Source organism: Quercus robur, chromosome 12 (genome assembly GCF_932294415.1).
Source record: "Quercus robur chromosome 12, dhQueRobu3.1, whole genome shotgun sequence".
Classification (NCBI taxonomy): domain Eukaryota; kingdom Viridiplantae; phylum Streptophyta; class Magnoliopsida; order Fagales; family Fagaceae; genus Quercus; species Quercus robur.
The window spans coordinates 3,684,829-3,702,056 of NC_065545.1; the positions used below are offsets into that span (position 1 = coordinate 3,684,829).

At 37.7% G+C, this 17,228-nt stretch overlaps 1 protein-coding gene across 1 annotated transcript; it reads right to left on the reverse strand.

The window, feature by feature from the left end:
• Positions 1 to 390: 390 nt before the first annotated feature.
• LOC126708950 (pentatricopeptide repeat-containing protein At1g09900) lies at positions 391 to 2,856 on the reverse strand. Its single transcript, XM_050408981.1, has 2 exons — positions 2,700 to 2,856; positions 391 to 2,521 (listed from the first exon to the last, which is right to left on the reverse strand). Exon 2 carries the CDS (start codon positions 2,509 to 2,511, stop codon positions 673 to 675), a length of 1,839 nt encoding a protein of 612 aa, XP_050264938.1. The 5' UTR covers positions 2,512 to 2,521; positions 2,700 to 2,856; the 3' UTR covers positions 391 to 672.
• Positions 2,857 to 17,228: the final 14,372 nt, after the last annotated feature.

Genomic DNA, 17,228 nt, shown 5'->3' on the forward strand with positions numbered 1-17,228 from the left:
TAAAAATATACCATGAAAAGGTATGACATGCTTCATACCTGATACAGAGTATTTTCATGTTAAATTACCAAACACTGCTCTAAAATTAGAAAGGAACGTATTAATCAAGAAAACATGAGAAGTTATGATATGTTTCGGCAACAACCATCTTAATATATGTATCAAGTCATTCCATATAACATGGGTATAGCCGTATAGGTGTATAGGCTCGTATGGAATATATTGGGGTAAACCAATTAATCACTCTGCTCTATGAAAATAAAATGGAAAACTATAACATTCCTTGAATAAAATATAATCACAATACTATCAGAAGCAATGAATATTGTAACAACAATTCATAAGAATTAGTTGCACTATGGATAATTACTGCATCAATAGCAACTAAAATGACACAACTTTCTTTATACATAGAATCATAGATGAAAAAGAGAGACTTGTATATAAATTTTCATGGGGTAGAAAGTATAAACCCAAAATCAAACAGAGGATAAAATTACATGGCTAACTAACAAAACTGATTTTGGATTTCACTCCTTCCGAGTTCCAACAAAGTAAATAAGAAAGGCATTGGAGTCTTTAGGAGTCATTAACATTGAGGCTATGAAATCCAAAGGCATAAGTTATCAGTGACCAGCCATCCAAGAGCAAAAAGATGAAATTCATTACAGATTACATCCTGACTGCCACCTGTTCTGCTGAACTTTTCTTCACAACGCCTCTGGAGCACAACTGATTCAACAGCTCCAAAGCCTCCTTAGCTAAACCTTCATTAGCTATGCCTTCGATGAGAATGGTGTATGTAGCTTCAGTAGGTTTACATCCTCTAGATACCATATAAGCCAGGAAATCAATCGCACGACTGGTTTTCCGAGCTTTACAAAGTCCCAACATGAGTGAGTTGTAGGTAATAGCATTGGGCCTGACACCCAATCCTTCCAAGTCATGAAGAAACTTGATCGCCTCATCAATCTTTCCTTCTCTACTTAGCCCTCCCACAAGAGAAGAGTATGTAATTATATCAGGTTTAAGACCCTTTCCACGCATCTCATTCAAAAGTCCTACAGCTCTTTCTGTTTGCCCCATCTTCGAAAGCCCATCAATCACTGTATTATAAGTGATCAAAACAGGAGAGCAACCCTTGCTACTTAGCTGATTAAGTATCTCAACTGCAACATCAACCTTCCCATCTTTGCATAATGCTGTGAGCAAAGTATTGTAGGTCACAATATCAGGGTAACAGCCTCTAGACACCATTACATCCAAATACTCAATTGCTCTGTCCATTTTTTTTTCTTTGCAAAACCCATGAAGCAACGGGTTGTAACTCAAGGAATTTGGGGTACAACCATGCTTAGGCATCTTCTCCAAAATGTCAATTGCTCGGCCCAATAAACCCTTTCGGCATAAGAAGTTTATCAAGATATTGAAAGTAACAACACTAGGAGAACATCCTTTGCGAAGCATTTCAGTTAATAGTCTTTCAGCATCCATCCACCTCCCAGTGCTACACATGCTCCGCAATACAATATTATGGGTAATTACATTGGGTTGGCAACCATATGATGGCATGTTATTCAAAAACTTGATTGCTTCATCCAATCTCCCTTCCTTGCAAATCCCATTGATAAGAACATTGTATGTAACCACATCAGGTTTGCATCCTTTGTTCCTCATCTCATCTAAAAGTTTCATTGCTTGCCCAACCCCGCTCTCCTTGCAAGTTGCCTCAATCAATATAGTATACGTAATCACATCCGGATAACACTCCCTTTGCAGCTGCCGATGAAGAACTTCCATCGCCTGCTTCAATTTCCCACTATCACACAAAGTACGCAAAATCGTATTATATGTGACAACATCTGGGGCAACACTCATGCGCTCCAGAACCTGTAAGGCATTATCAATCTCCCCAGACTTGCAATACCCACTAATCAGAACATTGTAAGTTATAACATCAGGAACAGCCCCAGAATCTTCAAGAACGTCCATAACCCGAGTTGCCTTCCTAGTCTTACCAATCTTACAAAACCCACGAATCAGGCTCGTACAGGCAATTATATCCGGGATATCCCCTCGATTAACCATGCTCTCAAGATACTTAAACCCTTCCTCTAGTTCCCCATTTCTAACCAACTTTCTTAAATGATTATTACTTTCAAATTCTTCAAAATTACGCGAAGAATGAGCGTTGACAGACGAGTACTCTGTATCATCCAAATGCCCATGTGGGATTTGTTCAGTATGTTGCAATCTACCATTTGAACTAAAACCTTCAACCCTTGAAACAGCAAAAACACAGTTTCGCCTTTGTTTCCGGGGCCGGAGCCCAGCGAGAACAAGAAGGCGATGTTTGCAGCTCATATGGACTATCATTGCCCTAGATTTGTAACCAACTTTACCCCTAAACCTAGCTCCAAAACTAATAACATCTCCAGTGCCCTTCACATGAAAATCTGGAAATGAGCAAAACCCTTCAGGGGCGTGGTTTGTGTGTACCATAAAATCCATAGTTTTGAACCTAATTGTATAGAACCAAAGCTCAACAATCAAAAAAACATGCTCCAAAGAGAATATATATAATGTAAACAGAAAGTACAAACTACTTAAGAATAGAGTGTGAACTGCATTAAAACAGAGTAGTACAAGGTTATTCCAAATGGGTTTTGGAGAGAGAGACAGAGACAGAGAGAGCTTACTCAGAGAGTGACTTTCATTTTTTTGAGGTGGGAGTGCCCGCAGGTTGTTTGCTTATCCGGTTTGTGTTTTTTTCTGGTTTGCTGCAAAATATGAGCAAATGGCGTATGGTGTGTATAGGGAAGGGGATGTGGGACTTTGTCACTTTGGACTTTGGACTTGGGTTTTGGGAGGCTAAGGCTAAAACAAAGTGGACCCATTTATATATGGATGGGCAGACCTAAGGCTCACTTTTGGGAAGCCTACAATGGAAGTCTTTGGCCCATGATTTTTGGATAACTGAAATATTGGTACGAGCCAGACTTGGCCCATCAACTCTAATGTGGTTGTGGATGTGGGTTGTCAATTTTATGAATCGAAGTTGGAGTAAAATGTAAAACCAAGACCAAACTACACTTTTGGCCCTCCAACAATGGAAAATTTCAATTTCTCCTTATGCAAGTTTTTTTTTTTTTTGGATAATTCAATAAATAAGAGATGAAAGATTTGAGCTCTGTCTCCATTAAAAATAAAATAAGATGTTAGTTAAGTTACAAAACTTTTGACATTTCTCATTATACATTTCATTGCTAATATGCCTCAAATATTAAGGGCCCGTTTGGTTGGAGATTTCTAATATTGTTGTTCAGTTTTCAGTATTGTGGAAATACATGTTTGAGTGTTATAGAAATACATGTCAGAAGTGTTATTATTATTCAAACACTAAAAATTGATGTTTAAACATTAGTACCAAACAGCTCTTAAGTGTGTCAATCTTGTCTCACATATTTCAAAATCAAGTCAAATGTGTCCTTAATTAAGTCATGTTTAGAGTAAAATTGACCTGATTTTATAACCGGAGAGATAGATTTGATTTAATTTTGACAAAATTGGGGGGGGGGGGGGTCGGTGATGACGAAATTGACATAGTTAAATTAATATGGGTGAAACTTGAAATGTGACAAATATACAGGGACCAAAATTATAGTTTTGCCTTAATCAAATGTTACAAGAATACTTCATAATTTTGCAAATGTGGAATAATTCCCTATACCATAATTGTGCTATTTAATATTTAAGAAAAAAGGCATGGTCATTGTAATTAACGCTCTGTTTGTTTCAGCATTAACATTTTCTGAAAAATTACTCATTTTCCAAAGATCATTTTCTAGAAAACTGTCTCATTTTCCAGTGTTTAGTAACAACCTTGAAAATGAGTTTGAGAATGTTTTTTAGTGTTTGGTATGCAATTTTTCAAAAATTATTTCTTTTATAATTTAAAACATGTATATTATGTAAACTAACTAATGTAATCATTATAAATAAAAAACCAAGAATGAATTTGGTTTTCATACTAAAATTTTGACAATAGATACAATCAAAATTAATTAATTGTCAAATTTTCATGATTTCTACCACTCATCTTGCTCATATATATAAACAGTAACGTACGTACACACACACACACACACACACATATATCAACCATTTGTCTATATATATATATATATATATATAAATTTGATAGGGGAATACATTTTCAATAAGTATAAATAACAATAACTTTTAATTGTCTACTCTTTTTGTTGGTATACTAATTGTCTACTATGGTCAACCACAAGTCTCCAATATTATTATAAATTATGTATTTACATAATGTACTGTATAATATATTATCACTGCATAGTATTGTGAGAGTGCTTTTTTCTTTAGCACACAGGCCCAAGGATCCTTGGCCAAATAGTTGTATTCTGGTGGACTGGGCTTGGTTCACCGCAGCTAAATGGGGGCTGATTACGAACCAAATTGTGCGCAAGTCACATAAATCTCTTCAAGGCAAAAATGCGATTCCTCCCCGGGCGTTCTCGTGGGATCCCGGGACGTACTGTCGTGGGATCCCGGGGCGTATTAGGCCTGTAAGAACCCATAATCTCTGGTTCTCTGCACTATACAATCTTTCTTCATGCTTGTTATGCAATGAAGTTTTGTCCTTTCTTTTTACCTCTATAGGTCCTACACAAGAATAACTATACAAGGCACATATCTTCAAATAATTGTTAGTTTCTTAGATTAGGATATATATATATATATATATATATATATATTAATACGTATACATATATGTAAATGAATTTCATAAGGATGATTCAGCCACGAGGATCCTGGCCCCAATTCTCACAGACTTATGCTTTTGCACAAGACTTGTGGGATTTGGAACTCAAGTCTGAGTGGCTTTGCTTGGGCAGGGACTCAGCTTTACAAGCAAGAATATATATATTGAGCAGCAAGAAGCAGTAAAGGAAGATAATATAATAAAGAAATATGCAAAGTAATTGTTAGAAATTCTCAAATCAATATGAGATATTTCATTATTTTTCTTGATTGTGGATTACAAATGTGCTCACTAAGACGTGATACAAGGTTCAAATAAGTTCAAAAATTACAGACTTTGATGGCTATTCAAGCCTCTAAGACTTGCAAAGTTTGAATCCTTTTGAATCTAAGTATGTGCTATAGTGGCTGTTTCTGGGATACCGGGAGACATTCCTCTGTTTTTCTTAAATTTTACAGAGTTCTAATGACTCTGTTTTGATATTCTTCCTACTGAAAATCCTCCCCCTTCAACATGGGTTTTCTCTTCCTTTTATAGCGTGTTTTCTAGGGCTCTGAGGTACTAGTGATTTCTCTCTTTTGCCCCTCAGAGCTCGTGCTGTGTCATTTTCTTAGGAGCTGGTCTCTTCCCTTTTTTCTCATGGTTTTCATCTTTTAATACTGTTTCTCTAAAAGTCACTTGCTGACTTTCCATTCCGGGGCGTCCTAGCCTTCAATCTCTCTTCCTTCAAGATTTCTCACTTTTCAGACTCAGCTGCGGTTGTATTTCCTTGTTGTCGTTATTCCCAAATAGTTGGAATCTTTTTACTGCTGGGTTGAAAGTTCTCTTCCAATTGCTTCTACGTATGATTTTCTCATTCTTGGTTCCTTGTGGTACAACTCCTTTGTTCATGAATGTTTGCTTTATACTTTCTGATTCTTTGCTGCACCACTGGGTACTTGAGAAGGACATCTCTGTTCTTCCTTTCTTGTATTTCGTGGTACCTCTGTTGAGCTGTTTCAATCCCACAGTAACTGTGCTGCATTACCTGAGGATCCCGGGCCTTTGGCAGCCTCTGGGTATCCCGGCCCAGTTCTTTCATTGGATTTTGCTGGACTTTTTGATGACCTTTTTGCTGTAAATCTGAACATAAATTGGGTCTTAATGTTGATTCTTCTTGCTGCTTGAATTGGGCCTTCTTTTTTTTTCATGGAATTGGCTTTTTGTGAAATTTTGGCCTTCAACAAGTATCTGCCAACAAAAAAAGTATTTGCCAACAAATGCAATTCTCCTAAATAATTACCATTCATTATATAACAATATTATTAGTCCACAGTAAAGATTGTCCCATGTAAAAGCAATTTAGAGCAATATAGGTACTATGTTTAAATTTTCATCTTTTACTTCATTCTTTCTTTCTTCTTCTTCTTCTATTTATTTTATTTTTTATTTTTTTGCACTTTATGTACGAAAAAGAATTAACTTTTGCCTGAAATCCATCAAACCGAAAATTTCTTAGAGAAAAAAGAAAATCGAGCTTGAAATTCAAAGCAAAGAATTGGGATTTTGGTAGAGAGGAATGAAATAATTACCACTGCAAATTTGTTCTCCTTTGCAAGTTGGAGCTATTGACTGATCAGTGAAGGAAAAAAAAAATCTAATCAGAGAATTGCGTTATAGAAGGGAAGAGAAACATGGAGAAAAGAGAGAAGAGAGACAAAGAGAGAGATCTATGGGAAGAGGAGAGACCAGAGTTAGTGACAGTGAGGGTGTGAGGATAGAAAAAGCAAAGGGAAGAGAGAAAAAGTGAGAAAACTTACCATGAGAGAGAAGGCGCCAAAAAATTATGTTTTCCACGGCTATAGACGAAGATAATATTTATAGGAGATGCAACGCATGAGAGAGAGATTGTTTTCCAAAAAAATTTTTTGGAAAACAACCTATAGAAAATAAGCCTTATTTTTATTAGAGTTTTCTGTTGACCAAAGATTGTTTTCCATTGACCAGGTTTTTTGTGTGCTACCAAACACTGGAAAATGTGGAAAACTATCTTTATAGAAGGTTTTCCAGCGAAACAAACAGAGCGTAAGTTTAAGTAGCTTGTAATCCATACATACACGTGGATTTATTTAAAAATAAAAATATTTTTTAAGATAAAAAATAATTAATCAAATTATTAGAAAAAAATAAATGTAATTTATTAGGTGCATGTTAGAATTTATGCATAAGTTTAATATTACTTATAATCAATTTATTATAATTTTTTAAAAAATGGAACATGTGGTGATAATTGTTTTTTTTTAGTTAATTAATATTAGACTCCTAACATTTTGCACTCATTAACTCACTTAGCACAAAGATTTAAAAAATTAAGTAGACATATGGCACAAAATTAGCCCACAATTGAAATATAATTTAGAATTTAATTAAATTTTCTATCAGCCTTGACTATATATATATATATATCCACCTCCTTGCACTCTATCATCACCAAAGTATTTGTGGGGCCCAATAGTTTGTGGGTTCAGCCCGCTCGCTTATGGGGAGTCCACAGACCCCAAACTGAAAGAGGCTAGGGTCCAAGCCCAAAAATATTAAGCCCAAAGGGGCCCGAAGATATGGCCGAGGACAGCTTAGTCCTCGGCAGACCCAAAGTCTCATTGAGGAAAGTGGCATACAAGCAAACTTAAAAGATCAGAAAATATCTCGGGGAAATTGTCCTTAATACCCCTCATTGATATGACATTACACCTAACAGAACCGGATTCTTAGGCTTTATTAACCATGCCCAACAATGCTGGGATGGGATTGACGGGACAAATATCAGTCCTGGAAAAACTGACCCTACACGTGGACGAGGGACAACAAACGTAGGCCAGTATAAAAGGAAATGTAAACTAATTAGGAAAAGGCCCCCATCTCACTTCCTGGAAAAAACTCCAGGAATGAGAATGCCCGGATAATATATGCGCTCCACCATGGAAAACCCATCGACGGGTAACCGGAGAAAAACACCAGTGCTCCTCGGACATGATCCGAGGAGTCCAATCCCTCAATTTATAAAGCTATTGGGCTTGGATATCCGGACTAAAGTCTTTTCTAGTCTAGGTTTATCTAAGGTCCGGCCTGTACTAACGCCCCGTGACCCAACGCTAGCCTTTCAAACCCACTCTCTACAAATATTATTGTGGGGGATCTTTCACGCGCGAGCTCAACGTCGTTGTTGGGTCGTTTAAGAGTCGTGTCCCTACAATTGGCGCCGTCTGTGGGAAAGGCTTGCGCGTTGGCACGGGTGGCGCATGAGTCAGTTCTCTAGCAAGCAGAGATCCACGAGTTTTTCCCATCTCCGGTAACGTGCAGTCGTTGCTCCGCCATAAGCTTCTGCTAAGGGCTACGCCTTGCACTGCTAACGGCGCGGGCAGCTCTAGGGGCTTCCGGCCTCGAGCCAACTCTCCCCTCCCTGGCCTAGAGGTTAACCTGCGAAGAATAAATGATAAAAAAATTATTACTTAACAAGAGATCTTACAAGTTTTGGACAGAACCAAGGCCTTGTATGGTCCTCGGACCCAAGCCTATGGGGAAACCAAGTACAAAAAAGAAATCTTACAAGTTTTGGACAGAACCAAGGCCTTGTATGGTCCTCGGACCCAAGCCTATGGGGAAACCAAGTACAAACAAGAGATCTTACAAGTTTTGGACAGAACCAAGGCCTTATATAGTCCTCGGACCCAAGCCTATGGGGAAACCAAGTACAAACAAGAGATCTTACAAGTTTTGGACAGAACCAAGGCCTTGCATGGTCCTCGGACCCAAGCCTATGGGGAAACCAAGTACAAAAAAGAAATCTTACAAGTTTTGGACAGAACCAAGGCCTTGTATGGTCCTCGGACCCAAGCTTATGGGGAAACCAAGTACAAACAAGAGATCTTACAAGTTTTGGACAGAACCAAGGCCTTGTATGGTCCTCGGACCCAAGCCTATGGGGAAACCAAGTACAAAAAAGAAATCTTACAAGTTTTGGACAGAACCAAGGCCTTGTATGGTCCTCGGACCCAAGCCTATGGGGAAACCAAGTACAAACAAGAGATCTTACAAGTTTTGGACAGAACCAAGGCCTTGTATGGTCCTCGGACCCAAGCCTATGGGGAAACCAAGTACAAACAAGAGATTTTACAAGTTTTGGACAGAACCAAGGCCTTGTATGGTCCTCGGACCCAAGCCTATGGGGAAACCAAGTACACAAAAGCATCATCGGAGTTCCCTACTTCCCAGTCGATTGCTCGGATGGATTATTTAGAGATTATCAGCCTTGGACGGTGTTCACGCGCGTATCACAGAATATTCAACTGTTATTCCGAAACGCACAAATAGGGCACACCCATTCACTAAGTAGTGTTGTCAAAGGAACAGTATCCAAAACAAGTAAAGAAATTTCCATCTTCACTAAAACAAAGAAATAGTACAGCATACAATGAAAAGCTGGAATCAGTTTGTGTCAAAGCTCACTACATAACCAAAAAGAAAGGGAGATACAAGAGAATAAAATAAAGCTGAGGAAGTAGATCAGAGGAGAGGTTGGCTACAGCTCCAAGACCTTGTTCTTCCTCAATGCTTTCACATGCCCACAACTCAAACAGCAAAAGAGACCCAACTTGAGTCTGACACCGCTGAAGGAAAGGTGCAGGGAGTTGGAAGTTGAGGGGCTTTCTCTAAATATTCGCCTGCCGCAAAGCAGAGTCGCTGATGGCGGAAAATCTTTCTTCTGACATACCAAAATTCTGGCATGAACAGAACCTGCTTCGGATTTTGACTAAAAGAGGGAGAGATCCCCTTTCCCCTCGGTCGAAATGGAGCGTTCTCCTGAACTTATGCTTCCTGTGCCCATACTTTACTACTTTGAGTCTCATGAGGACACGGTGCTTCTGCGACGGAGAGAGTTCTTTCTTCCCAACCCTTGCCTTAAACATATTGTGCTAAGGGAGGAGAGCTCTGGATGTGGGAGTTATGATATGGGAGAAAACTGAAGGATTTGTGCGTATATAAGGCAACTTTCGCTCCCTCCTGTTTACTTGAAAAGATAAGGTGGTGGCAGTCAACTCACGCAGCATCCCAAGGTACGCTACAGACAAAACAGTTCTGGCTCAACTTCCAACATCAACTGCAACCACAAGATTAAAGAAGTCTCGTAAAGGCGCACCTCGATCATTGTGACACCAGAGAGTACCGCGTGGCCAGAGGTTGCAGAAATATCTCTTAATTCATGGGCTAAGTGGATTCGCGGCCCAGGCCCGCTCTGCGTGAGGGCCCAGGGACTGCGGCCCACGCCAAGAAATAGCCGTTGCCGAGGACAACCCCTGCTCGGCGCCTTATGAAAGGCCTGATGAAAGGGAGAATCTGAACTCGAAGAGTTTTGGACAGAACCTAGGACTTGCATGGTCCTCGGACTCAAGTCTATGGGGAAGCCAAGTACGTAAAAGAAAAAACATAAGTCTTGGACAGAACATAGGACTTGTACGATCCTCGGACTCAAGCATATGGGGAAACCAAGGACATAAAAGTCTTGGACAGAATCTGGGACTTGTATTATCCTCGGACTCAAGCCTATGGGGAAACCAAGGACATAAAAGTTTTGGACAGAACCTAGAGCTTGCATGGTCCTCGGACTCAAGTCTATGGGGAAGCCAAGTACGTAAAAGAAAAAACGTAAGTTTTAAATAAAACCCAGGCTTTGCGAAGTCCTCGGACTCAGGCCTTTTGGGAAATCAACTGCTCGGATGGAGAAGCTTCTTGGCTCAAATACGGGAAAAAGTTAAGGCCAGTGTGTTAAGAAGATGGCGAGACGAACTGATGATCGTTAGCCTAAGGAAATTGTTCATTGGGAAGGTGACATGTCCTCGGATAACTACTTCTTACACCTTATCGAACACTTAGTCCCCACCTCGACTGATTTTAAGGTAAGTCTCGTTCTTCACTGGTCGGATTGTTATGTCGAATAATAATTTGGTTAAAGTTATTATGGCGTCTTTTTATTAGCGAGTATTTTGGCCTTAGTTGTTATTGGTTCAAATGCTATACTACTGTGCCGAGCAGAGCTTGCAAATTTATTAAAACATATAAACAGAACATGCGAAATAGAATAAGAGTAACTTTTATTAATATAAAAAATTATTACAACGTACAAGGAAGGGCTTAAGCAAGCCTATACAAAAAATGAACTGCCGAAGCAGTAATAACATCCGTAATACAGATAAGTAAACCGTCAGGTGTCCTTTAAACTCGCCTTCAAAGTCTCTCTAAAATCTCTGCCTCAGTACTGTTCATATCAGAAGAAGAGCCTTATATAGAAAAGGAGAAGGAGAAGGAAGAAGAATTGGAACACATGGAAGCACTTCAGCAAGCTCTTGTCGCTGAGGAGAGCAAAGGGAAAAGAAGATGGAGGACATGAGCAGGAAGGAGGAGAAGAAGATGGAAGAGATGAAGAAAATAGAAAGGAGCAAAAGAGAGAGAAGGGGAATCAAAGGATGGCGCCAGTGAACAAAGAGAGGAAGAAGTAAGGGCATTTAGTCCCTGCCTCAATCCTAACTCTTAGCACACTGGAGCCATATTAGGTATGCTCATGAGAGAGCGGGTGGAGATGATAATGGAGGTTTTCGACTCAGTCACACCGGAAGTGAGATGTGACGAGTCCCTGCTTTGGATTTTGGCTAAAAGAGTGGGGAGGCAAATCTTGAGTCTCCGCCACCCTTGCCCCGACCGAGTCATCTCAAGTTTTGTTAGGACATGGCGTTTCTGGGGAAGGAAGGGCTTATTCATGGCTGACTGCTATGATGGACATACTATTGGATAGGATATAACCAGAGGAAAGAAGTGAACTTGGGGAAGAGCCTGAGGGGTTCGAATATGAGAGAATCACTTTTTGTCTTCTCTCTTTATATAGGGGAGGAAGGCAAGGGTACGTAACACGTTCTAATCCCCAAGGAAATCTGCAGATAAATGTACATCCGTTTCATTCCTCACGCTGTCAATAACCATTAGATCTGGGAGGTCTCGTAAAAGGAAGACATTAAAGGCGTGCTTCGAATAACCAAACGGCATAAACGCATCACGCGTAAATTGAGGGAAACGTCTTGTAGACCGGTGCATTCCTCGGGGAGGTGAAGAGTCGCCAACGTTGGTCAAGGGCTGAATTAAATGAACCGCAGTAAAGGCTTGGTATTAACAAAACCCACCTTTCCAACCAAGACGTTGGACAGCAGGGTTTTGAGGGGCTAATGTGGGGCCCAATAGTTTGTGGGTTCGGCCCGCTCGCTTATGGGGAGTCCACAGACCCCAAACTGAAAGAGGCTAGGGTCCAAGCCCAAAAATATTAAGCCCAAAGGGGCCCGAAGATATGGCCGAGGATAGCTTAGTCCTCGGCAGACCCAAAGTCTCATTGAGGAAAGTGGCATACAAGCAAACTTAAAAGATCAGAAAATATCTCGGGGAAATTGTCCTTAATACCCCTCATTGATATGACATTACACCTAACAGAACCGGATTCTTAGGCTTTATTAACCATGCCCAACAATGCTGGGATGAGATTGACGGGACAAATATCAGTCCTGGAAAAACTGACCCTACACGTGGATGAGGGACAACAAACGTAGGCCAGTATAAAAGTAAAGGTAAACTAATTAGGAAAAGGCCCCCATCTCACTTCCTGGAAAAAACTCCAGGAATAAGAATGCCCGGATAATATATGCGCTCCACCATGGAAAACCCATCGATGGGTAACCGGAGAAAAACACCAGTGCTCCTCGGACATGATCCGATGAGTCCAATCCCTCAATTTATAAAGCTATTGGGCTTGGATATCCGGACTAAAGCCTTTTCTAGTCTAGGTTTATCTAAGGTCCGGCCTGTACTAACGCCCCGTGACCCAACGCTAGCCTTTCAAACCCACTCTCTACAAATATTATTGTGGGGGATCTTTCACGCGCGAGCTCAACGTCGTTGTTGGGTCGTTTAAGAGTCGTGTCCCTACAGTATTCAACAAACGAGAACATGAAATTTTAGTATGGTAAAATAAGAGCCCAAATATGTCCAATGACACCCCCCCCCCAAAAAAAGTACGACATCAACACATGTGCACTCAGGCAAAATTAAAATTTGCTATAGTGCTTCTCTAAAAATATATAACAATGTAGCTTGTCCAAATGGATATATTATTAATTCTTTCTCTTGTCTTGGTCATTTCTTAAAAAACTCTCTCCCTCTCTCTCTCTCTCTCTCTCTCTCAACTTCCTAACACAGTGTTGTTTCCCTCTTCTGAATCTCACGCCGATATATCTTCTCCTCCACGACAATTGATTCCTCCTCCTCGTCTTTGTGTCTATACCATGCGATATTCACCCCATCATCTCTATCGTTTCCCTTTCTATTCTCTCATAACACTCTTATTTTACTGTATTTAATTAAAATAGCTCATCTAAAAAAATTCCGACTCAAAATAACCACGTGTTTATCATATAGAAAGACTTTCCAAATTTCAAGTAGATGGCACCCACTACTTCAAAATCAATTTGAAGATAAATTATTTCAATCCATATTTGATTATTAAAATTGATGATGCCGTAAAAATCACCAGTGAGTTACACGATTCTCGCACGCTTGAAATAATGACATGCAATAAGAAAAAAGTGACTTAACAGAGAGCACCGGTGTGGTGCCGGCCAAATACCCTCCAAAGGTCAAGTTAGAACTATTCTCAACTTTAAAGTGCTAGAGAGAGGTTAATTATGCGTACCTTGATTTATGAGAGTATTGGGGCTTTTATAGTAGTAGAAGGTTGACCTCTCTTCCTTGGTGTAGAAGTCTTTTCCTTTTAGGAATCCTCTTAAATTGCCCCAAACGTGATGGACAAGACACTTTCCTTATAGAGAAGATCTTCATTTACATGTGTATCTTCCGGAATCCTCTTCACACTATAATCTCATTTACCTAGGGATTCTATAGTGATTAGATGTGTGTCGCAAGTAATTTCCATATGAGGTTCCTACTGCATGGGCCTTTGTACAAGTTTTGGACTCGCCTTCTATTGGCCCACAGACATTGATCCGTCAGGCCCATTTAAAGGAGGCCCGTCAGACCAGATTTTTTCCCTTATCAAAAATGATCATACAAATGCACCTTTAATCTCACCACATATATATTAATGTTATGTGATTTGTTTAAGTAATTAAATGGGTTATATGATTCAAACCACATGTACGGTTTTATAGGATAGATACACATGATCTTAGCCAAGTGTGTGTATAAACAATAATCCATAGAAGAAACCAGTAACGATCGTGTGCCAATGAGAAAGAAGGAAAAAGTTGGTTCCCTGTGAGGTGAGAAGTGTATCTATCCAAATCAAAAGCCCACACGGGAAAAAAAAATACTAAAAAACAAGATCAAGTACACGTGGGTACACACGCAAAGGATACCATTTATTACTGAAAATACTGTAATAAAATAATTTTTAAATGTGTAAATAGTACCGTGAGACTTATTTTATATGAAAATTTTGCTCAATTAGACAACTTGTAGGTCCCGTGAACAGTGCACAAAATCCACTAACAGAGACACAAACGCGTTGAAATTTCATTTCAGCGCAATCCAAACTCTCTCTAAGTACCCGTTTGGATACAACTGATAAAGGCAGCGTCTGCATTTTGGCTTTTTTTTTTTGTTGAGAAGAGCGTTTCACTTGGGATTATACTTTTTTAATGAGTCTCGTAGTGCACGAGACCCACAAGTACTTTATTCAGAAAAAAAATAGTTTAAAATTGGATCTTACAATACTATTTACACATTTAAAAAATTATTTTACTATAATATTTTTAGTTTTAGTTTTTAATTTTCAATTTTTAACAAAATAAAAAATATCCAAATATACCTAATTTGTATTTAGACATATATTACGATACAGAGTGATTTAAAAAAAAAATTCTCCTGCCAGGTGACACTCTTATGTTTCCATTACCTTGATTTTATTGGTAGAACTTGATAGCGACAAAACCATCTTTTTGACCTCGTTTAAATTGACTTCTTTTTCACCTAACATAAACATATAGAATAACTCTAAGCACGCATGGGTAACAAATCTCCTGTTAAAATAAAGTGTTCTAGTTTTCATTCACTCTAAAATGTCTTGGTTACAACGGTCACTGTTGAAAACAAATATCTTCGTCCTTTTTATTATTTTTTAGTATAGGAATCATCGAAGTACATGACGTGGTACAGTAGATGATTAGAATCAAAGTCCAAATTATTCAAGGAAAATAATGAACACAACCCAGAAAATCGACACGTATCAATGGCTGGTTACTTTTGGGTACTTTTTAATAATTTTGTGTGACTTTAATTTTGTTCTTTTAGTTTAGAACTTTCTTTGTGTGATGCCTCTAGAAACGAATGGAAATGAGGTTGGTCTCTCATTTGAGAATTAACAATATTAAAAATGCAAGGTCGGCGCATAGGTTACGTGTTCAATTTGAATTTGACCATCATTTTTTTTTGGTTAAAATTTTTTATCATCATTGTGCCACGTTATAAAAACCTAATTATGTGTATTTAGATGTCAATAAAAAATTAAAATTATTAAATAATGTATTTAGATACCAATAAAAAATTAAAATTATTTTAATATTTAATTTATTTTTGCTACTATTTATGAGTTTATTGTACTTTTTAATACTATTCATGAGTCTTGTTGTACTATTTTAACTAATTTTTATTTTTATCTACCGTATTTTCAGTAATAAATTTTTAATTTCAGCAAAATAAGTAGTATTCAAACAAATTTTATATCAAAAAAAAAAAAAAACCTAATTATTTTGAGTGGCTTAGGCTAGTTTACGTGCTCCTTCGTATGATCGACACGTTCTCTAGCAGATTTGCCAAAATATTTCACGCTTTTCGCGGTTGGTTCGCCTACCATGTCAGCCTCACGGTTTCCACACGGCGCAGCTGAGCAGAGATACCCACGGCTCAACATAAAGCCGCTTGGCCATTTGACATGCGCGTGCTATATTGCTTTGTATTATATATTTGTAAAAGTTTTTTATTTTTTAAATCAAACAATAACGTGTTGCAAAGGGACAAGGGCAAGACTCATCTCCCCAATTAAAAGCCTTCGCCTTTTATAAATTAAAGTTAAATACCTCTTCTAGTTGAAATTGTCCAACGTTAACAATTTGGCTGAGGATAAAGTTTAACTTCAAATATATTTTGAGCTATTGTTTCAAATTTATTATTGTGGTGAATTATAAGATTACTCATATATGTTATTTAATAAGTTATATGGATTTTTTTTTAAATGTGACTAAAACGACGGATAGTTGATCCATTCAATTACCACACAGTTGGTCAACGCAAGATAGCTTAAAAAATATTTGGTGCCAAACTTTTTCCTTCCACTAAAGAGCTTTAACAACAACTTAATGCTAAAGCTAAACTTGGAGCTTTAGGGAAAAAAAATCCACAATTCACCTATCATATTGTATAAACCCATGACTTTAAAGTACTGCTATTTATCGTAATTTGCTAAACATTTAAAACGTTAAAAATATTTTCACTTAGGTTCATCTTGTTTGATTTAGTTTTATGTTTTAACTTTTCATGTTTTATTCAATTTTTTGTTTCACCCTTCGTGAAAATAACAAATTTTGAAACATAAAGAGTCAATATGAAAATTGAATCAAACATGAATGGTCAAAACAAACATTTTGAAATATAAAAAAGGCCAAAATAAAAACAACTCTTAACTTTAAGAGTCAAAAGTGTAATTTAGCATTTATTAGTCATTAATTCCCTTTATTTAAAGATAATATTTTTAAGTGTCTAGGATTGAAAGATGTTAGTAAGAGATAATTTGTGATTTATGTGTTTTTAGTCAATACAAAATTGGACCACTCTCAAATTATGTAATAACTTTGGAGTGTGTGTGTAAAAGAAACATAATGATAGTACACGTGTAAAACTTCGAAAATTAATCTATTTCTAAAAACTTAAAACTTACTTTTTTGAGAAACAAAAACTTTGAATAATACCTCAAACATTAATACTTATCCAGATACTTGAAAATATTACAAGAACAATATTTTATACTTACAAAAACCGATTTTGGGATATAAATTAGAGGTTTAGGGACTGAGATAGGTTGTATTTTTTGTAGCTATGTGTAAGGTTTACCTAATACAACTTATACAAATTTTTCATATAAGTTGACAAAAGTGAAATGAACAGCATGAACATTAAAAAGTGAAAAGTATTGGATAATAATGAATAATACAAAACCGTGATAGATGAACAATATGAACAATGGCTGTTGACAGTAATATTCTGACATGTCTAAAATACTTTTGATAAATTATAACTTGAATGTCTTCAATAATTTATGATACTGCCAAGATAGATCTTCAATAATTTTATTCCC